This window comes from Osmerus mordax, chromosome 19 (genome assembly GCF_038355195.1).
Source record: "Osmerus mordax isolate fOsmMor3 chromosome 19, fOsmMor3.pri, whole genome shotgun sequence".
NCBI classification, from domain to species: domain Eukaryota; kingdom Metazoa; phylum Chordata; class Actinopteri; order Osmeriformes; family Osmeridae; genus Osmerus; species Osmerus mordax.
This window is the reverse complement of record NC_090068.1, coordinates 4592189-4615459: the sequence shown is the minus strand read 5'-3', so window position 1 is coordinate 4615459 and position 23271 is coordinate 4592189. Positions and strand designations below refer to the sequence as shown.

General features: G+C 44.5%; 1 protein-coding gene across 3 annotated transcripts in view; it reads right to left on the bottom strand.

The window, feature by feature from the left end:
• Nucleotides 1–23271, bottom strand: part of LOC136963644 (uncharacterized) — a 92626-nt gene that overhangs the window by 26025 nt on the left and 43330 nt on the right. For 2 of the 3 annotated variants that reach the window (XM_067257800.1, XM_067257801.1), the window contains exons 5-12: nt 23213–23257; nt 15440–15555; nt 3121–3268; nt 2711–2847; nt 1872–1998; nt 1560–1595; nt 1224–1345; nt 402–531 (exon numbers count right to left, since the gene is read on the bottom strand). In XM_067257800.1, coding sequence (XP_067113901.1) covers nt 402–531; nt 1224–1345; nt 1560–1595; nt 1872–1998; nt 2711–2847; nt 3121–3268; nt 15440–15555; nt 23213–23257 — 861 coding nt within the window. The remainder of the gene's footprint in view (nt 1–401; nt 532–1223; nt 1346–1559; nt 1596–1871; nt 1999–2710; nt 2848–3120; nt 3269–15439; nt 15556–23212; nt 23258–23271) is intronic. The other variant, XM_067257802.1, reaches the window with a different exon arrangement.

The following is a 23271-nucleotide window of genomic DNA, read 5'->3' as shown; positions in this document are numbered from 1 at the left end:
ATGAAATAGTCACCGACTATCAACACAGAAATGAATGACAGAGAAATGAATTGACGAATGTCACTTCGGTTTCTGACGTTGCCTTGGCTGCGTGCAAAAAGCGCCATCTAGCAATTATTAGTGGACCATTGACCCCCTATCCACGCTAAAATTAGTGATGCAAATTAAATAACATCACGCATGATGCGCCCATAACTCAACTGGAAGCTTGGGTAAACAAGAACAATTAATCAGTATTTAGTGATCATAAACATGGTGTTTATGATATTGAGTGACTACTTCAACACTTTAACTTTTGTAATATGCAAGAAAAAGAAAAACTAAAAAACACCAGACACGCTTTTCACTACAGCGTGTCACATGAGGTTGACATTGGAAATGAAGAAAACAAGATGACTTACAGCCTGTAAGAAGCGGAAGGAGAGCAGCAGAGGAGGATCAGTCCCACACAGCTCCTCACAGTCAGCATACTCCCCTTCCTCCAGTAAATACTGCCGCCCTGTGTATCCCTCTCCAGTGTAGCCCACCCATCTGTCAAACACCAAAGGTCAGGGGTCAAGTGAGGTGCAAATACTCCCACACGCATTTCTCCTAACAAAGCTAGAATAGAAGTCAGTGAGTCAGTGAGACTGTGATGACCATATGGGTGTTTTCTGGTACAAATCAACATTTGAACTGCAGCCATGGAAAGGTACAGACAAAAGGTTAATTCATTTTTATAGTTTGATTGATTATGATTGTGGAGGGTTTGTATATATTAAAAAATATATTTTTGTTGTTGTTTAGTTTTTTTTTACAATTGGGATGTTATCAAGAGTATTCATAATAAATCATCCCTGTACCTTGAGCACACATGCATACGCTAACACACACACACACACACTTCACTCATGTTTGCAAAGGGAGGCGGGATGCTTTTGGATAAGTGTAGGAGAAGCATTCCTGATTAATGTCATCATCAAGGAATTGTGAAACTGTGCTGAAGACACACCTAAAGACCAAGTATGTAAACAATTATACCCTGGTCCCTGAAGCACATCCAAAAATGTCCCGGTCTCACAAATACACACACACACCACGTACACACTCATTCCTCTCTACTAAAAGGAGGTCTGGCAATGTTCATTCATCCGAGTCTAGAAGTGAAAGCCCTCATCTATCTCCAACAGTTGTGTGTAAGTAACCAGGCAGAGAGGAAAGAGCACAGTGACACAGACACTCACACTCCACCAATCACACGGAGTGACGCCACCCCATTCAGTCCAGTAGCAGTCCCCAGGAGAGGGGTGTGGCCCAGCAGCTCTCTGCCCCGCCCCTGGAAGAGGGTCTGTTCAAACACCAGTATCTACAGTATGAAACAACAGTAACAGCAGTAAGCAACAGGTCACTTCTGACACTACTGGATTTTGGTTAACTGTGCTAGACAGATGTGGTGATTGATGATGGAGAAGGAATTTCATTATCAATAATAAACACTGTGATCTTTTTGGAATATTATTGTAGTTAAGTGTCAGATTGAGGGTTTCCTGTTGTAAGGTAATCCAGTCACATGCTCTTACCTTAGGATCAAAAGGTATTCTCACTTTGAGTCCCCCCTATCAGATAGACAAAAACAACAAACTTATCCCATCTTTAAAACCAGACAGTGGTTTTCCTTTCCAAGCTCTCCACTGGCATACCAAATTCTTCCACGTCATCTATTCCATTATTTTATAAAATGATCTAAGACCTTGGATATGTTTCTTTGTCATGTACGTTTCTGTGTCAGCTAATTCAATAAATGCTAAACAAAATGGAGTCTCCCAAATCTTGCTTATGGAAACAAGGAACTGTCTACTCAGAATGATCTTTGACCCCTCTGTAACCCTTACCCTTCTCAAAGGTCGCAGTGACCTCACACTGGTGACCTTGGATTTACCCGGGCCAGGTGTCGATAAACCAGCAGCCTCCATAACCACATAGTTCCCATGACAACCGGGACTGTCGTAGGCGAGCCAGCTAAGAGGGTAAACAAAATCAAGTCACCAAATGCAAAATCAAGCAATAATCACTGGATTACAAAGGCAACACAAATTTTATTTTACATGTATATAGAGTAGGACTCCAGTACTCTTAGTTGAGGTTTCAAGTCAGACATAAAGTATGGAGTTTTTTAAGTTCACTACTTCCACCCAGAAGGATTTGTCCATTTGAGCAGGAAACAGCCTTTCCTTAGCAGGTGCCTGTGAGCCCGTTCAGAGCCCACTGACTCAGTGTTTAACCCTTGTGTTATCTTCGGGTCATTTTGACCCATCAGTCATTGTGACCCACCGTCGTATTGCGACAACTTTACCGCATAAAAAAACAAAGTGAAGCATTTTCTTTTAACCGTTGGGCTGTCTCAGACCCCCCACATTGAGAAAGTTCAAAGATTTTTATTTTTATTTTTTTTGTATTGGGTAAAATTGGGTAAACACAACGGTGGTTCGTTATGAACCTTTGGGTCATGTGACCCGAAGGCAGCACAAGGGTTAAACAATTCAACAGGTCGCTGAAACAATGTGGTACTTGGCAAGGATGCATCCCCTTACTGAGTCACTCCCTTCCATTGTTTTTGCTCTGGACTTCCTATTTCAGTGTGTGTAACCAGTGGCTACCGTGTAACAGCTTCCCACGCATCATGGTATCAAGTTCCTCTACAATTTAACAGGCTACGAGTTGGTTGTTTTACCATCCAGACTGGACTCTCAGGTTTGACGGGTGGACAGGTGTGTGTGTCTCCAGGCTGTCAGTCTGAGAGCAGAGGCATTCAGTATCTTGTGCCGACGTTGCGGGCCGAGAGAGATGTATTTCTGGGGTGTTGTCGTCCTGAAGAGTGAGTTTTACATAGAGAAAGAAACAATGACATGGAGACATTTCACTAAATTGGTTTATCAGTTGTATTCTAATACAATGCCTAGTGTGTGTGAACGAGTGAGAAAACTGTCTGGACTCCTAAACATTGTCTAGAGTTCAAACGGCTATCACAACTACTTTGGATATGAAACAACTGGCTCCTATTTTTGTAAACAATCTCCAAAACAATGTGGGGCTGATTCTGAACAACAGTTCCAATGTCTGCTGGTGCTTAATGATCCTCACCTTGACAAGTCTTCTGATGGAGCCAATGGTGATGGCAGTGGGCTTGTCCTGAGTGGTGTGCTGTCCTGGCTGGTGGGTGAGCACAGTCTCACCCTCCTCCAGAACCACCCCAGGCCCCATAAAGCCAGGCTCCAGGTACAGCAGCCAGCTACGGGACACACACACTGTCTCAGTCCCCATTGCCATCTCTCTCTCTCACTTGTTCTTTTTCTGTCTCTCCCACACAGCGCAAAATAGTTTGTGAATGCCAGCCACCAACTGCTGAAAGCACACGCAAACAGTGCTGGGCAGCTGCCATGGAAACCTGGCCCCACCTTCCTCTCCTTGGTGATGAGGCTTGGGATTCAAAGACACCTCTCACACACACACTTCGAGTCTATTTTGCACACAAATAGGTACACGTACACACACCCACCCACACAACAGTTGTAATGATGATTCATAAGTGTTCAAGGAGAAGACACTTTGGCGCTGCACTGGCACAAATGGAAATCAATCCTGCTCTCTCACTTTACATTTTCCTTTGGCTGAAATATTCAGAGGCTTACTCATGCCCCTAAACTACACGTCCACGGAACACAACAGGAGGCGGGGGGAGCACCAGCAGAATCCTTCTGTCATGCCATGACGTGGCTACAGAGCTACCTTTTAACTTTCAGAGAGCTTGCATAGAGTAAACAAACACTGAGGGATTCTAAAATGACACCGGGATAATGTGTGCACAGCAAACATTTACATAAGCGTCTGGTTTGTGCATATAAGCGTGCAAGTGGTACACAGCAATAAAAAAAAAAAAATATCATTGATTTCTTTGTATTAATCAGGAGAAGTCCATCTAAATGGACTCAGACAGACAGAATTATTGTAACAACATGGATGCCTCCTTTCCCATCCGGTTCTATTGTGCGATTAGAGACAGAGATCAATAACTTCTAACAGGATAGGTCTGGAGATAAGTCTGGAGAACTCACAGGAGGACATTCACAATAGGCATTCAAATAGATATTTGGCTCCTGCACAAGCAGACTCAAATCTAAGCAAGAGCAGTTTGACAGTTTAAGGAAAAACTTGAGAAACAACTGTATCCAGGCAGCTTCCTCTTAGTTTTAGAAGTGAACAAAAGAGGGGTGGTTTCAGTTGTTAGCATAAGAAGTTTATGGGCAAAGAGGAGACGGTCACAATATTGTAGCAAAGAGGTTCATTTCCTTTCTATGCTGGCTTCTGTGGACAGTGGAGAGATTTTCAACCACTCACGTGGTCGGGGACGGTCTTGTTTTCCTTTCCTACTTTTGGGCTTGGGAATGTCACACTGCTGTAAATAATTCAGAAGGACCAGAGTTCTGCAGTGTTTCTTCATCTGTTTGTTTGTGTGTGTGTGCTCGTGTGTCAGTGATATCCGCCATTGTACAAAAAAGAGAGCCACATCCATAAAGCATGAGATATTGCATAAAGCCTCTTTCTAAACCTTAACTGGAGTGAGCCTGCAATAGTGAGTCGTTCCACAGAAAAACATGAAGGGGTGAACAGGTTAGCAAAACCTGAGGGTTTCTCTCTATCCATTAAATATGAGAACAATGTTACGTTATCGTCACAACAGCTAAGCCCTCTATGGCGAATAGAGGGCTTAGCTAAAAAATAAATAATAGAATATAAGGATGCCAGTGGCATACTGGGGGGGGGGGGGGGCAGTAAAAATTGTCTTGGGGCCAGTAAGTAAAAAAAAATAAAAAATGGTTGAGCCCTGCCTGTCTTAGCAAACATAGCAGCCATCCATCTTTGCCTTCCCACTACCTCAGTAGACAGCATAGAAGGAGCCTCACTGAGAAAAATTAAAATGTTTTGCTAATTGCAAAGTTCAACAGCATTCAGCCCTAAACACGCACACACAAACACTTCAACATACACCACACATTTTGTTTAAATAATTTAAAAAATCTCAAATGTAAAAACATTTAGGAAATGTGAATTGGTTTGTCGTTTGATGTTTGTTAGATACCGTAGATGTATTCCGTGTTTTATTTATAAATGTTATATTTATATTTATGTCCTTGCACTTCATCTCTATTTATGTATTTATAAAAAATATACAGTATATTTAATGTTTATTATATATTTATTAAGTGTTTATTTCCCTGTGAGGAATCTTGCAATAAAAATATAAAAAAAGTTGAATCTCTTTAAATCTATACTTATTCTGCAGAATTCCGCAGGTTTTCGGTCTGAATAACCGCAGAAAAAGTGAAAAAAAATCTGTTTGGGTCTGCATATGACTATATCTTACAATGACTAGAACCTTTTGAATCTGTACTAATATATGGGATCTTTAATATTCCAGAATTTAACTACAGAGGGTACAATTTCTGGGGAAATTGTAGGGTGTGCGTGCTTGCGTCGGTTGCAGATGGGTCCGTCCTCAAAGTTTTTCCCTTCTAGTGATATTTTCAAGCATTTAGCCAATTCATATTGCATTAATTCATTAAGAACCCCCTTTGAAACAAACTATTGTAACAAAGTAGGGTGGACAATAGAACGCGTCATTTTTGGCCAAGGCTAACTGTCAAATACTGTGGAACGCCGGTGGCAAACGCATTGAATCGAATGATAAGTTAGCCTGAATGTACAGTAGCTAAGAACACCACTGAGAAATCTGGCACCGGAATTTTCAGGTCCACGTCCTTTTCTTAGCTCTATAACTAGCGACTACTAACGAGATATTAAAAACAAACATGCCAGTTAACATGTAGACACTTACCCCTTAATGCTATCAAATGTTGGTTGCAATACACATTGAGAAAGTGTATGAAAATAATGTTTATAGTTTATGCCGCTTTGGCTACCTTTCATAGAAGGTCGCCACCACCGGAAGACATATCTTAAATGAAAGAGTAGGTTGTTTTCTTCAAAATAAGGTATATTTAGTCAATTTTAAAACATATACATTTTGAGAAAAATCAAGTTGAAGACACGTTGATGAAAATCCCATAGGAATGCAGTGAAATCTGAACGTTCTTATGAGAAAAAAAGTGTTATTTTTTAAAGTCCTTTGTAACTTTTTCCAGCATGTCGGCACCACACTGACACTTCCTGAATAGATAGGTTAGGTGGGAATACGTCATCAGTCAATTTTTATTTATTTATCGAAAGACATACATTTGGGGTTTTGGCTCCCTGAATGAGTCTTTAAGCAACCTATGACGTCAGACACTGGCTGCCTCAAGAACTCCCGCGCTTGGTCTACATGCAAGCCTGCTACCATTTCTCACGTCAACTGAATCAGGTTGTACTTTGAGATGACCACTCATTAATGATCACACGATTAACAGCAAAGGCCTAACGTATGTGTATCCAAGTATCGGTCTTGGTTACTGGTTTAAAAAATATATATTTTAGACACTTTTCATGTATCATTTCAGTTGTCAGAACAAAAAACAAACATTGGCAATGTAAAACCAACTCTCTTGGTGACTTTTTAAAGAAATTTTTCGACCGAAATGATTCAAGGTAGTGATATGCAAATGTTGTTGCATATCACGTATCGGAACCAATCATTAGCTTTTTTGTCTGTCAGGAAATGCAAAGCTATTCAAGAAAAAGCGTGAATATTCCTTCATTCCGGCAGCGCTCCCTCCTCAGGCCCAGAGCCCGTCTATGGATCATATTAGACATTCTCTGTCAGGCCCCTCTAAACCGGAACTCTCCTCAGGCCCCTGAGACCGGAACCAGAGCCCATATTAGACATTCTCTACCGGAACTCTCTCCTCAGGCCCCTCTTTTCGTGAAGTGGTAGAAACTCCGCCCTGCGCATCTCATGATGCTGGTGAGACAAGTCAAAATGAAATTTTTGATGTTAGAGAAGCTAATGATTTAGTGATTGGTTTACAGGAACAAGTTAGCATAGTTAACGACACTAAAATAGAGTACCGTCGTCGTCGTCGTCATCTGCCGCTTGTCCGGGGGTCGGGTCGCGGGGGCAGCAACCTAAGCAGGGAGGCCCAGACTTCCCTCTCCCACTGGCCACTTCCACCAGCTCTTTCTGGGGGACCCCGAGGCGTTCCCAGGCCAGCCGAGAGACATAGTCCCTCCAGCATGTCCTGGGTCTTCCCCGGCGCCTCTTCCCAGTGGGACGTGCCCAGAACACCTCACCAGGGAGGCCTCCACGAGGCATCCTGATCAGATGCCCGAGCCACCTCAACTGGCTCCTCTCGACGCAGAGGAGCAGCGGTTCTACTCTGAGCCCCTCCTGGATGACCGAGCTTCTCACCCTATCTCTAATAAGGATGTAACGATATCAAAATCTCACGGTACGATACAATTTCGATATTGACCTCACGGTACGATATTTATTGCGATATTGTGGAAAAGCTCACGGTATTGTTAAATAGTTAAACATAAAACGCTGATCACATAGTGCTTTTAAAGTGCAAGTTGTAGTCAGGAACATCAATATTCTGTATAATAATATGTGGTTGCATAACTGATTCTTCTGTGCAATGTTCAAGTTAAGAAGCAACTAGAAAAATTGTAAACAATAGGGAATTCCCTTTAAGTGCAAACAAAGATCAAGTTAAGTCAGGTTTAAATGTGCAAGGCAAATACAGCCTTTTAAAACTGGTATTTAGGAACATAACTTAAACTGAAATAAAATAGTCAGTCAAAAAGCCTTAAAAAAAAAAAAAGACCTATCATTTAGCTTATGTTCACATTTTTCATCAGAAAGATCAAAATATCTACATTGCAAGGGAGAAGAAAAAAAAAACAGTAAAAAAAAAAAAGAAATCCTTAAACAGTCTGGCAAAAAGTCTTCTGAAAAACACTGACCTATCCTTTAGCTAATGTTCAAGTTTTTCTTTAGAAAGATCAAAAGATCTACATTGCAAGGGAGAAGAAGAGACCTCTGGGCATTCACAATATCCCCTGCTGTTGAAAATACCCTTTCACTGGGCACCGAGGTAGCGGGTATACACAGGTAGGTCTTTGCTAATGAAGACAGAATAGGATACCGCCCTGCGTTGCCTTCAGGGTTTTTTGAACGGAGATTACTTTCTTTGTGAGAGAATCTGCAAACTTTTCGGGATGATGGGTTGTCAGATGACTTCGCATGTTGCTTGTGTTTCTCGTGTTGTATCGCAGTTTACTGTCGCAGTGCTTGCACATAGTCCATTGTCTGTCCACCACCTTCTCTCCTTTTGCGTTTTTTGACACGGCGAAACCAAAATGTTTCCAGACATCTGATTTAAAAGCTGCAGGGGCTGGCACAATCTCAACTTCGGGGTTGTTGTTTTCATCCTTACAAGTATCGCTGTCGGCCATGCTGGCTTGCTGTGAGCTTGTGTGGACAGCGTGCAGCGTGCAATCCTATTGGCTTAACAATGGTTGTTGTGACGACGCAGCGCAAAGGATCATGGTCTATGTAGTTAACAATGATTTGTTCCGCGGGACTGTGTTTATTCCTCTTGCTTTTTGACGGACACCTGTCCTTTTAATATTGTAACCCAACCACGACGATATCGAGACACGTTTGCCACCGCGATAGCGCGATATCGTCAATATCGTTACATCCCTAATCTCTAAGGGAGAGCCCGGACACCCTGCAGAGAAAACTCATTTCGGCCGCTTGTATTCGCATCTCGTTCTTTCGGTCACTACCCACAGTTTGTGACCATAGGTGAGGGTAGGAACGTAGATCGACGGGTAAATAGACAGCTTCGCCTTTTGACTCCTTCTTCACAACGACAGACCGATGCAGAGCCCGCATCACTGCGGACGCCGCACCGATCCACCTGTCGATCTCGCGCTCCAATTCTTCCCTCACTCGTGAACAAGACCCCGAGATACTTGAACTCCTCCGCTTGGGTCAAGATCTCCTCCCCGACCCGGAGATTGCACTCCACCCTTTTCCGGTCGATAACCATGGCCTCAGATTTGGAGGTGCTGATTCCCATCCCAGCCGCTTCGCATTCGGTTGCGAACCGCTCCAGTGAGAGCTGAAGGTCACGGCCCGATGAAGCCATCAGGACCACATCATCCGCAAAAAGCAGCGACCCGATCCTGAGGTCACCAAACCGGACCCCCTCAACGCCCTGGCTGCGCCTAGAAATTATTTCCATATAAGTTATGAACAGAATCTGTGACAAAGGGCAGCCCTGGCGCAGTCCAACCCTCACAGGGAACACGTTACACTTAAGGCCGATTTATACTACTCCATTTTCACCTTAAAGCTCAATGTAAAGGGAATTTGCAAGTAGCGCATGAGTTCGAGCAGGTAAATGCAGAGCTCAAAACAGGGAGAGAAAGACTAGAGCAGAAGATTGAGAACTTGCAATTCAAAATGCAAAGTCTTAGGGGTAAAATATACAAAGAAAAGCAAAAACCTCAAGAGGAGAGATGTAGCTTACCGGACAAAATTACTGATTTAAATGACCAAATACTGTAGGTCTACTGGCAGGATCGAAGTGTTAAAGCTGAAGATCAGACCAGAAGCGCATTAGTCTCAACGTTAGATGGTCGTGTATTCAATGATAAAACTAGGCAGACCGTAATGGAGCTGACTTTGGTATTAGGGGTAAGTATGAACAAAGCAACGGAAGTAATAGACCAATTTTCACCCTACGCCACACGACTGTCAAGCAGGCTCAACTGCGCATGTCGGAGGCAAAAAACGAACTTCTCCCGGGTATAATACACTTGGAGTGTCGATCAGGTCATCATATATCTCTGGCCACTGGATTTCAGGGCTTGACATTAACTTTTTGAGGCACAAGTACATTTATGTTTCATTTTTCCATGCACAAAAGTCACTTGAACCCGATACCTTTAAATAGCCTGACCAAGTGATCGGGCAAAACTAGCCTGGCTAACGGACTTCGTGACATGACGTGAAGACATGGCTGCCGCCTAAGACTATGCGGTATACCGGGCGACATTCTCACTCAAATTTCAAGACTTTCGTGACCCAAATCAAAATTCTGATGTGACAGATCAATGGGGAATCGATTTCTCTCTTAAAGGCTGTTCTCTTTGACCTTTTTGGTCTTTTTAAATCGAACTATTTGTATAATCCGTGTACTTCTTTAGGCATTATAAAGGCTATCGCTTCCCGGTTTTCTGCCACCACATTGCACTCGCATCCTGAATCTTTACAAACAAAAAATTGGTCTATAGATGGCGTTTGAAAAAATATGTCAGGATTAGTAACAGAGCTTTTACCTAGCGTGTCAACGTGTAAAAATGTAACAAAGGCGAGACATGTATCCTTGCAGCATATCAAAGGTAGGTTGATAGACGAAGACAACCTCACTCTTACAACAGACGGTACTAGTAAACTGGGCTAAAAATTCGGAACCGCTGGGGTTTGTTTTTCTGATGGGACTAGGCTACATTTTGGTCAAGCAGAGAGCAAGCATCCGGCTCTGCCCAATGCATGGTGCATGATGTAGTCAACACGGTGTAGAGGACGATAGGGGTGGGCTCTCAGACAGGAGGGGGGGGGGGGGGGCGGTACCGTAAGGCTCATCCGTACTTGTTTATAATACTATTAGTGTATACTTTTTGTCCATCATAAACAAACAGAAGTGTTCAAATCAAGGTACCGTATTTCTTCGAATAAACGCTGCAACAAAAATGAACATTGTGTAATAAACGCCGCCCTCGAATAAACGCTGCACCAAAAACATCTGAAAACAGTTATTTAATTGGTTAAATTCAACCCCAGTATTTATTACACATGTACATAACTTTCTGCACAGCTTTCTGTTTGAAAGATAATGTGTATGAAAGTTTAGGCATGCTGCTTCAGATTTCTACACAATGTAGAACACTTGTATTTGAGACAGATGTATTACCAACGCACACCTAATTGATAGCCAATGAGAAAGGGAGTTGCCGCACTCGTAGACAAAGAATAGACAAGGAGGTCATTGGTAGTAGCCTAAATGAAACCTGCGTTTTTAGCTGCATGATTCATTTGTCACAATGCCAGCAACGAAGTTGTCTATGGCTGCACTGCAGCTACAATTCACGAAATCTCTTTTACTAATTAATTTAAGAATCCTGTTAAATGTGCCTGAAAACGCCTAAACAGCATACCCAAACTAAATTGAAAGCTGTTCTTGAACCATTTGGAGTACATGCATGTAAATGATCTCTTTTGAAAGCTGACAATCTGAAGTTATGTCCCCTGTTGTCAGGACCCCTGTCAGTCCTACTAGTGTTGAGTAATAGAAGCTTTAACACAAGGAAAGTGAAAATTTCTATTTCCGCCTAGATTTTGTTTTGAAAACAGAGGCCTGAAGAGGCCTAGAGGTGGTAGGTATTAGCTGGAAGACTAAATTGGACCACAGGTTGAAGCCTTACCCAATTCAAATCAAAAGTCAAACATAATACCACAATATATTCATATTTGACACATGTTTTTATAAGAGTACATCCAGGCATTTTCTAAAAGGGCCTTTTGGAGACTCCAAAATGACCCTTTGTAACCAAGGTCAAATACTCAGGATAAAAGGTATTATTTTTCATAATTGTTATCTCTAATGAAAGGTGGTACTTAGAACTATCATATATAATAGCTAAATCCCTAATTAGTATTACTGAAACACAAAAATTGAAGCATGAACACATTGGAGTGCTTTATCTGATTCCCAGGATTGGCGCACAAAGAAAACGGATTCTGTCAACCATATTGCGCAATGGACTTTTATTTTGACGGCTCCACAGACACATACAAATGAGGTATTGGCATTTTCAGCTAGCTGTCAGCTACAAGGCTAACGAGCTCATTTCAGAGCCAGTCGAAGCCAGTTCGAGAAATTTGTTTAGAAAGAGTGTGGGGGGGGGGGGGGGGGGGGGGGCAGGACGCACAGACCTAGTTGGCTTTAGAGGGCTGTCAACGGGGCATGGAAGCTCCTATTGGGTCAAACAAGGTGTCAATCAAAAGGGGGGGGTTCAACGGACATTTTGATGCCTTCATATCGTAAATACTCCGTTGCTAACCGGAGAAAATAACACTTTTATGTGAACAAGTTGTTTCTTCCGTCGGCTAACTTGCATAATGAAACAAAGGATAATGGCTATTCATGAACGTAAAACATTGTATTTGGACGAATTACTTTACATGGTTAGATACTTTGAACCCTTGGGAATGTACGCAGATCAAGTTTTGATGTGTTGTTTGCATACCTGGACGACACAGAACCTTTGAGGGTAAGTAGAGACGTTTGGCTTTGTAAACAACACCAAAGTGGTGACTGGACAAAGACGTTGACTAAACTTGTTGTTGTGACTCGATCTTGAAATGGTTTACATATCTACAAGCACAAGAATCGTAGCTTTCCAATGATGTATAACATGTGTAGCGTCTAAAAAATATATTTGTTAGAATTTAGTGCGTCGTAACTGAGGAAGGGGGGGGCAGCATTTTTGTAACGCGGGCGAAACAGGACCATAAAAAGGGTTAAACGCCGCCCTCGAATAAACGCCGACCTTGAATAAACGCTGCACCAAAAATGAACGTTATTTTATAAACGCTGCAGCGTTTATTCGAAGAAATACGGTATTTGAAAAGAATGGGCAATGCCAATGTCACAACAAGCACCCAACACCCAAGCCCTGTTCAAGGTTAAATACACCCCCAAGTGGCCAAACATTAACATTACAGCAGTAGCGCCAAACGTGACAAACACTTGCAGTGTTATTTATAAAGAAGTACCGGACACCGTTAGCTCGCAATGTACAAAGAATGTAAGTCATATTTACCGCCCTGGAGAAGCAGAGCTCTGTGACGTAGAACAATGGTGTTCTTAAAGGGATCTTGACAGCCTCTCGGTGCCACAAAACTCAAGGCTTAAAGCGGTGGAACGTTTAAAAAATTACCTAAAATCATGCCTAAAAACTGGATTTGTGAGAAAACTAATAGAGGTAACTGAAATCTGACTTCGGATTAGTTTAAGTTACGTTAGGTTACATACGGATCATACGAGTCAGATGGCTGAGCGGTTAGGGAAGCGGGCTAGTAATCAGAAGGTTGCCAGTTCGATTCCTGGCTGTGCAAACTGACGTTGTGCCCTTGGGCAAGGCACTTCACCCTACTTGCCTCGGGGAGAATGTCCCTGTACTTACTGTAAGTCGCTCTGGATAAGAGCGTCTGATAAATGACTAAATGTAAATGTAATACGGAATGGAAAGAAAAACGGAGCAAAACTGAAAGTTTTTTTGCTCCGGGGACAGAGTCCCCCTAAACAAAGTTGTCACCGGCAGTATTTCAGATGGAATCGCGAGTCAAACAGTACCATCCACTAACTAAAAATATGCCCCCAAAAACGTAAATAAGCTTGACATTTATTTAGGGGGAAATGGCTAATTCAAAAGAAGTTTGCTGGAAGCGATGATTGTCAGTAACAATGCCAAATGCGACCATTAGGCCTCAGTCGAGAGCCCTGTGTGGAAAAGCTGACCCCGGTAAATTGTGCTACGCGCAAGCTAGCAGCTGTTGCTAGCCAAACTTCATAGATATATATAAAGACCAAACTTTACTGGGGATTGTTTGAATGCGCCGGAAATGAAAAACGTTCCTTTTGACAAAAAGGTTTACGCTGTGGCATTGAAGACAGCGACGCACCAAGCTTGAGTTCAAAAACATTATTTAATGTGACATTACTTACTGTACATGCAAGTCTTGAATTGCTTAAATGTATGATGCTGCTGCTAGTACACCACGGCACGATAGTGCAACAGTCTAGCCAGCCTAGCACAATCGATCCACGTCGTATATATGCTTCGTTGCTAACGTGTGCTGACGTTGTGACATAGGCTAGCACTGAGTTCCCTTTGTGCACAAAAGGCACTTTTTGCCACACAAACGTTGTAACCTCTTAAACTGTGCAACGGAATGTAAATAAAATTGGGACCAAGACAAATATTTTGACACCGGCGTTGTCTATGTAGTCCAAATATTGACGGATCCTTAGGGGGGGGAAAATAAATAAGAAAGAATATATATTAGAGAGAAAGGCTTGAGCACACCCAATAAGGTTGTCATCACCTTTCCATCGGCACTGCAGTAGTAACTAGGAAGTGCATTTCCTGAAGAAAATGCGTTGGAATGCTGAAAGCTGAAATTAATTTTAAAATATTTAAACAATTTGAATAGACATTAAAAAAAAAATCTACATTTTTAAGTGTAAATGGTGGCTGTAGTTGAAATATTGAGGAAGAAGAAGGATTTGAAAGTTTAAGAAGTTAAGAAGATGAAAAAAACTCAATTGGAAAACCATGTTAAAAATATTATGAATATTGATTTATATTAATTCAAGCATAAGAGGTAGAAAGCTGAAAAGTCATAACCAGAAAGTGCTGAATTTTTTGATAGCTGAACGGTTTTATTAGCTGAAACTTTTAACTTTTAAGAACAATAGTTGGAATGCTGAAGCAGCATTCCAACAATAACACAAAAGAGGACACACTCCAGAAGACTGTAATTCCAGCGACATGAGTTATTTGTGCAGCTGAGTTTAGTGTGATCAAACATTTAGCACTCCACCAGAGCAGGGTCAGACAGAGGCAAATTAATCAGAGGTCAGGCCTCTCTCAATGAAAGAAGCCCCAAAGCCAGACTGATGAGTTATCCAATCACCGTCAGTGCCAGCCAAGCCAGATTAACACACAAACACATTTACACAGGCGTGCGCACTCACATTCACACACGTGCCAGCATACAAGCACACATACACACACACATTTACACAGGTACACACACACATTTACACAGGTACACACAAATGAATGTGAAGTCATCAAAACATGACATATTTAAAATTACTCGTATTGCTTAGTCTCTTTGAGAGGACAGGAAAGTGAGTTTGTGTATGTGAGTTTGAGAAGAGCCCAAGAGATAAGAGAGAAGATGCACAAGAAGCAATCTGCTGGAAGATTCTGATGCTTTCTTTGAAGGAAACTTGCAAATGCGTTTTACATGCTTTCCAGCTGCCAAATGTAATTGTTTCCTGTGTGTTTAGTAGCATGGCATAAAGAGGGACGAGGTGTTCCCAGTTCAAATCCAAAGAGAAGATAATCTTGGGGATCTTGAAGCATGTGCCATTTAACTACCTTCTCCCTGTTGTTACAACCATTTTCTTTGTTACACAACACCAACAAGAAGCAAGCGAACGTGGACAATTGTCAGGAAAGTTAAGAGCTTCTTTCAATACACAATTTTTGTGATACGAACATATTTCAGAAGTCCAAAATAACAAAATTACCTTGATGTGCGATTGAAGAGTACATTTTCATCAGAACACAAAGATAGAGTTTTATCTGCTCTTACCTTCCTCCCAGTACTCGCACTGAGGCACCGTTTGGGAACTGTATCCCAGCATCCTCCAGGTCGGCATGAAACTCCTTCTTCTCGCCAGAGAAAGATGTGCCTTCATAGATGTACATCTGCAAGCCGGTTATTTAGCAGAGGGAGAGATGTAGGGAGAGAGGGGAAGAGAGCGTGGACAAATTGGAGAAGTAAATACACAGTAACCTGAACATTTGTTAGCTAGACATCACAATGATCTAAAATCTGACAAAGGATTCATAATAGCCCTTTAAAGAGAAAACAATGGTGCCTGTTAATAATCTTAAGTACCGAAGGCTGCACTTTATGTTCTGTGTGTAACAAAATGTACCAGTAAAAACTGAAATTGAAATGTTTCACAATTGGTCTGTAAAGAGTTTGAAGGAACAATATAGCTTCACCCTATATCGTAGCTAGCAGGGCTACTTAGTTGAACTCACAAACAGGGTAAAATCCAGAGGCAGGGGCAAAGGTCTTCTAGCATGGAACAGGATGTGTGCTAGACCTCTACTATGTCATAAGCCCTGAGGTCCCAAGTCTCACTTCTGAGAGAAGAGAGGGACTGGGTAGTAAACAAGAAGGAGAGGAGGAGAAGAGAGGGACTGGGTAGTAAACAAGAAGGAGAGGAGGAGAAGAGAGGGACTGGGTAGTAAACAAGGAGAGGAGGAGAAGAGAGGGACTGGGTAGTAAACAAGGAGAAGAGGAGAAGACAGGGACTGGGTAGTGTGAAGGAATGATAACTGTACTGCTAATCAATGCTGCTATACCAATCACTACCTCAAGTACATCAAATGTGTAATGTTTAATACTAAAACATATATCCAATTGTGATCAATTGATTTATTAAAGAACAGATGAGATCAGGCATCAAGATGTTTCTGAGTAAGTGAGGTCATGGTGAAATGTTTCCTTCTAAGTAACACTGTGGTGTGCATGCAAAAATGCAGAGGTCAAGTGAGCAACATGGGAGTCGAGTTTCTGGCGTTCAGGGACTGGTGCAAGCACAATGGGCTACTCAGCTCTTGGGAGCAGAGTGTCAAAATGAGAGATAAGGTAAAGCTGGGACTGTAATTCTTCTCTGCTCCAGGACTGGCCGATCTGCTTACCTTACTCTCATATACTCTGTTCTGAGGTCACATTCCCTTGGAGACCCTGCCCCCCTGTCCTGTCCCCCCCTTTCTCACCCCTTCCCCTTGGAGACCCTGCCCCACCTGCATCCCCTTGGAGACCCTGCCCCCCTGTCCCCCCCCCCCCCCTTTCTTACTGGATGATCTACCCCTTCCCCGTGGAGACCCTGCCCCACCTGCATCCCCTTGGAGACCCTGCCCCACCTCCCCCTATACATCATCGACCCTGGCCTGGTCGGCCTCACCCCTTCTCCTGGAGATACAACACCCCCCTTCCTTCCCTGGAGACGCAGCTCCCATCTCCCTGCACGCCATCAGGACCTTGGGGTGATCTACTCCCTTCCCTGGAGAACCCCCCCCCCCCCCTTGGATTACCTCAGACCTGTGTGTCTTGTCTGCCCCCCTCCCTGAGCAGACCTGTGGGTCTTCTCCGCCCCCTCCCTCTATGAACATCACCAGATCCTTGGACTGCCCCCCATGTGCCACCATGAATGCCCTGGACATTTTTTGGACAACCACATTCCCGCCCCATGGTCTGCTGACCAATCACTTATCAGAGTTCTCCCCGTCAGGGGGGTTACAAGACCTGTCTCCCGAGGACAGGGAGACAGAACTTGGACTGGGTAGAACTCTCTCTGATCTCTGTCATAAACACTTTCTCAACGAAGGCCTTCCATCCCATCCATCCATCATCTGCCGCTTTTCCGGGGGTCGGGTCGCGGGGGCAGCAACCTAAGCAGGGAGGCCCAGACTTCCCTCTCCTCGGCCACTTCCACCAGCTCTTCCTGGGGGACCCCGAGGCGTTCCCAGGCTAGCCGAGAGACATAGTCCCTCCAGCGTGTCCTGGGTCTGCCCCGGGGCCTCTTCCCAGTGGGACGTGCCCAGAACACCACACCAGGGAGGCGTCCAGGAGGCATCCTTATCAGATGCCCGAGCCACCTCAATTGGCCCGTCTCAACGCGGAGGAGCAGCGGTTCTACTCTGAGCCCCTCCCGGATGACCGAGCTTCTCACCCTATCTCTAAGGGAGAGCCCGGACACCCTGGAGCAAACTCATTTTGGCCGCTTGTATTTGCGATCTCGTTCTTTCGGTCACTACCCACAGTTCGTGACCATAGGTGAGGCTAGGAACGTAGATCGACTGGTAAATAGAGAGCTTCGCCTTTCGACTCAGCTCCTTCTTCACCACGACAGACCGATGCAGAGCCCGCATCACTGCGGACGCCGCACCGATCCACCTGTCGATCTCGCGCTCCATCCTTCCCTCACTCGTGAACAAAACCCCGAGATACTTGAACTCCGCTTGGGACAAGATCTCCTCCCCGACCCGGAGATTGCACTCCACCTTTTTCCGGTCGATAACCATGGCCTCAGATTTGGAGGTGCTGATTCCCATCCCAGCCGCTTCGCATCGGTTGCGAACCGCTCCAGTGAGAGCTGAAGGTCACGGCCCGATGAAGCCATCAGGACCACATCATCCGCAAAAAGCAGCAACCCGATCCTGAGGTCACCAAACCGGACCCCCTCAACGCCCTATCTGCGCCTAGAAATTCTGTCTATATAAGTTATGAACAGAATCGGTGACAAAGGGCAGCCCTGGCGGAGTCCAACCCTCCACGGGAAAAAGTTCGACTTACTACCGGCAATGCGGACCAAACTCCGTACTCCCGGAGCACCCCCCACATGAGCCCCCGAGGGACACTGTCGAACACCTTTTCCAAATCCACAAAACATGTGTAGACTGGTTGGGCGAACTCCCATGCACCCTCCAGGACCCTGCCGAGGGTGTAGAGCTGGTCCACAGTTCCACGGCCAGGACGAAAACCACATTGCTCCTCCTGAATCCGAGGTTCAACAATCTGACAGACCCTCCTCTCCAGGACCCCTGAATAGACTTTCCCAGGGAGTCTGAGGAGTGTGATCCCCCTAAAGTTGTAGCACACCCTCCGGTCCCCCTTTTTAAAGAGGGGAACCACCACCCCGGTCTGCCAGTCCAGAGGCACTGTCCCCGATGTCCACGTGATGTTGTAAAGTCATGTCAACCATGACAGCCCTACAACATCCAGAGCCTTAAGGAACTCCGCCTTGACGGCATCCCTCCCCTCCGGCGTCCACCACCGGGTCCGAGGGTTGCCGCCGCAACATGCACCGACCGCCTTGCGGCCGCAGCTCTGGTCAGCCGCCTCAACAATGGAGGCCCAGAACATGGCCCATTCGGACTCAATGTCCCCGGCCCCCCCCCCGAGACATGATCGAAGCTCTCCCGGAGGTGGGAGTTGAAGCTCCTTCTGACAGTCGATTCTGCCAGCCGTTCCCAGCAGACCCTCACATTACGTTTGGGCCTGACAGGCCTGACCGGCGTCTTCCCCCACCATCATAGCCAACTCACCACCAGGTGGTGATCAGTTGACAGCTCCGCCCCTCTCCTCACCCGAGTGTCCAAGACATTCGGCCTCAGATCCGACGACACGACTACAAAGTCTATCATCGAACTGAGACCTCGGGTGTCCTGGTGCCAAGTGCACATATGGACACCCTTATGCTTGAACATGGTGTTCGTTATGGACAAGCCGTGTCTAGCACAGAAGTCCAACAACAAAACACCGCTCGGGTTTAGATCGGGGGGGCCGTTCCTCCCAATCACGCCCCTCCAGGTCTCACTGTCATTGCCCACATGAGCATTGAAGTCCCCCAGGAGGACGAGGGCATCTCCCCCCCCAGAGACTCCAAAAAGGGTGGGTACTCTGCGCTGCCGTTTGGTGCATAAGCACAAACAGTGAGGACCCGTCCCCACACCCGAAGGCGGAGGGAGGCCTCTCGTCCACCGGGGTGAACCCCAATGTACGAAGGCCTTCGTTTGATCGATTCTGGGACTGTTTCTGTGAAGACTAAGAACATCTTGGTGTGTTGTTTTCATTGTGTATTCTTGTGATTGCATCATTTCTTATTATTAAACTACAAATAACTTGGTCGGGTGTTTAACCATGTATCTTTCTCCACTACCCAGTTTGACACACCTTAAAGGTGACATGACATGCTGTTTTTGGATGCTTTTATATAGGCCTTAGTGGTCCTGTAACGGTGCGGCTGCCCGTTACCGCTAGCAAGCAACGTACCGTTGCGGGGAAGCCGTTCATGCACCGCATGGCGAACGTTGTGCGGGGCTGGGCAGTGGCACGGGGATATCCTGTGTCCGGACAGAGGAAAGACCCGACGGAAAGTCGGAAGGGTCTTTTTAAGACGTGAGCGTACGGAACGTAAGACTTTGTTGGTGGAAGGACAGGGGTGTTTGTATAAGGTGAGCGCTGGGGAGCTATTTAGCGGGCTAGACATTGTGTAGTTTTCTTTTTTTTTTCATTTTATTAATAAAACCTGCGGGGAATGACGCTAAATCCTTGAATCACTGCCTCCAAGTTTTTGGTCACCGCTGCAACGTTGGCCATCCTACAGGTCCCCTAATACTGTATCAGAAGTCTCTTTCCCGAAATTCAGCCTTGGTGCAGAATTACAGCCACTACTAGAAGTCCCACAAGGAGCTTTCCTCAGAACGCACTGTTTTGGTGTCTGTAGCTTTAAATGCTAATGAGGAGCGGAGTGGCGGCACCATGCGCTAATGTTTACAATGGATGTATCCAATGGCTTTAGCCCCGTTGCTGTAAGATGCCTTGAATTTGCCCATTCTCATCTGATAACCCTGGTTTGCAGAGGTACACACTCAGTCATTTAAATGAGGGGAAAGGCGGATATCACGAGCGCCATAACACCAACAGCAGAACGGTTATCCAAATAACAAAGAAGTGTACAACACTCACATTACAGCATGTGTATTCACACACATACTTGATGCTATCTACCTTTCCATTAGCGACAGTAACTCAGCTGTTAGCTGCAGAGCTAATGTTACAGCCACATTCTAAGGGTAGCAAGCTAGGTAACCATATAGAGTAAAGCTACAAAATGATATAGCGTTAGTTAACTTACTTGTCCGAGGTTAGTAGCTGGATGAAGGAGAGTTAGTACTGATCCAGAATTTAATTTCAGCAAGGCCAGTTTTGTATTAGCTCAAATTGAAGAAACAGTCGTGGCTGAAGTGTTTGGCGCAGACATACAAAACAAATGCGCCTACAACAGAAGTTGTGTAGGCGCATTTCCAGAGAAAATTAAATTAAGATACTGGGTCTTCAGAGGCTCGGATGAAGGAACTGTAAAAAGATTTTTGTTTTCCTTTGTACATCCAAACTGAGCAAATGTAATGCTTCGTTCGTTTGCAAGCCATGATGTCTCTCGAGGATAAAAACACTTGCACGGTCGTAGTTCAGTTTCATCCAGGGCTTGTTTTACACCTATCGAAAATTCTAGCCACTGGGGGACCAAAGGCAGGCTAGGGGAACTCATATTAATGTTAAATAACCTCCTAAAGTGAAGTTTTCATGTCATGTCACCTGTAACAGTAGTAAACAAGAAGGAGAGGAGGAGAAGAGAGGGACTGCATAGTAAACAAGAAGGAGAGGAGGAGAAGAGAGGGACTGGGTAGTAAACAAGGAGAGGAGGAAAAGAGAGGGACTGGGTAGTAAACAAGAAGGAGATGAGGAGGAGAGAGGGACTGGGTAGTAAACAAGGAGAAGAGGAGAAGACAGGGACTGGGTAGTAAACAAGAAGGAGCGGAGGAGAAGAGAGGGACTGGGTAGTTAACAAGGAGAGGAGGAGAAGAGAGGGACTGGATAGTAAACAAGGAGAGGAGGAGAAGAGAGGGACTGGGTAGTACACAAGGAGAGGAGAAGAGGGAGGGTTGTTCTTAATCCTGCTACCTGCCCCAGAAGTGCCCCAAGCAATCATTAAGGAGCATTCCGTTTTCTATGATTAAGAGGGTGATTTTTTTATTCTGTTAATCCCTACATCAACACGGAATCAGCCAACTTTCCTCGTGAATTGCTTTGTTTGAACCACAACGACAACATACTTTTGGAGCAGTTAACAGACAACTGTGATTGGGTGCTGCAAAAGCAATTGTATTAGTGCTTGTGAAACAATGTTTCAAAGCCCCGTCCATGCTTTGTTTGGCCAGCTCGCTCAGCACGTTGTGTTTTATGCAGTCTTTTGTCCTCTGCATGTGTAGTGTAGGGAGTCAGGTGGCTGAGCGGTGAGGGGATCGAGCTAGTAATCCGAAGGTTGCCAGTTCGATTCCCGGCCGTGCAAACTGACGTTGTGTCCTTGGGCAAGGCACTTCACCCTACTTGCCTCGGGGGAATGTCCCTGTACTTACTGTAAGTCGCTCTGGATAAGAGCGTCTGCTAAATGACTAAAATGTAAAATGTAAATGTAAAATGTAATGTAGTGTGCCTAAGCCTAATAATCTATGCATCCCACACATAAAGTCTTGTGGAAAATCAACACTCTTTATCTGTTTTGTTGGGCTGGATAGGACAACTCCAATACTACTTCAATGCAACACTAAACTACACAGTACTATACTGTGCTACTCCAGAGCAACACTGTGCTAGACAGTGCGCAGTACCTGAGCAAGTTCCTGACTGACGGATGCAGTGCTCTCTGTAAACAGCCCAGACTAAGGCTGAATCCCAATACTCTGTTTTACCCCTACCCCTTACCCCTAGCCCTTAGTTTTGCATGTTCACATGAGAGTAAGTGGTGTCCCAATACTCTTTTTGATCGAGGTGTAGGATTAAGATGATGGGGTATACACCCCTTAAAACCAATTGTTTTTGGGAGCTTACTTGAAACCTAAGGGTATGTGAATCCTGCTCAACCTGCAACAATGGCGGACAGATCATCCAGAGTCCCATAAATGTAATATTTTCAGCTTAAATAATTAATAAAAAAATTAGTCTTGTTTTGTGCTCTACACAGTCCTCTACATGTATTTGCAACCATGTTCTTTATTGAAACGTTAAAAAGAAAAACGCTAGTTTGCTACGCTTACGTTACATTGCTGATTCGCACAACAGTCACGCATTTCTCTGATTAGCCTTGAATGGACTCCACACGTCTACAGTTTTAACTAAACTCCATTAGCAGCGAATTTCATTTGATATCAGTGCATAACACTACTTGCTTTGGAGACATCGATATACGGAACCCTAACCAAGTGGTGTCGATTATGTAGCCCTTACCCCATAGTTTCGAGACACAAGGGCTAGGAGTAAACTAAGGGTGAGGGGTAAGGGTAAGGGGTATTGTGATTTGGCCTAATAGTAGAGCTTGGTATTGATTCTTCGTTAGTCTTTGACAGAGACAACAGTCTAAAGTATATATCCTTGAATAAAAAAAACTGCAGGTCCACCAAATCAGATGAGAAAGCCTTTTTAAAGCAATTAATGGGCCATTGCATAATCCCTAGTTCGTTTACATTTATGACAGGCCATTGTAGAGATTGAACTGTGAAAAGGGAGACAAGCTGATGCCCTACTTCGGTTCTGCTGCCTAAGGTATCATTAGCTGATGAAATAAATTTTCTGGCCGGCTAACAGGCACTGGCATGGCATCTTCAGTCTACTCAGCACAGTGATTTGGGGAGCGACTGCCCAGGACGTTCAGATAGTAATTAGCATGAGAACAGAAATGAGTCTGAGTGAGACAGTGGGAGAGTCGTACTACAGATGTCCCCTCACCAGGGTTGGCCTTGGGGTGGTATTTAAAAACCTCGGATTTTCCTCCTACAAAGAAACGG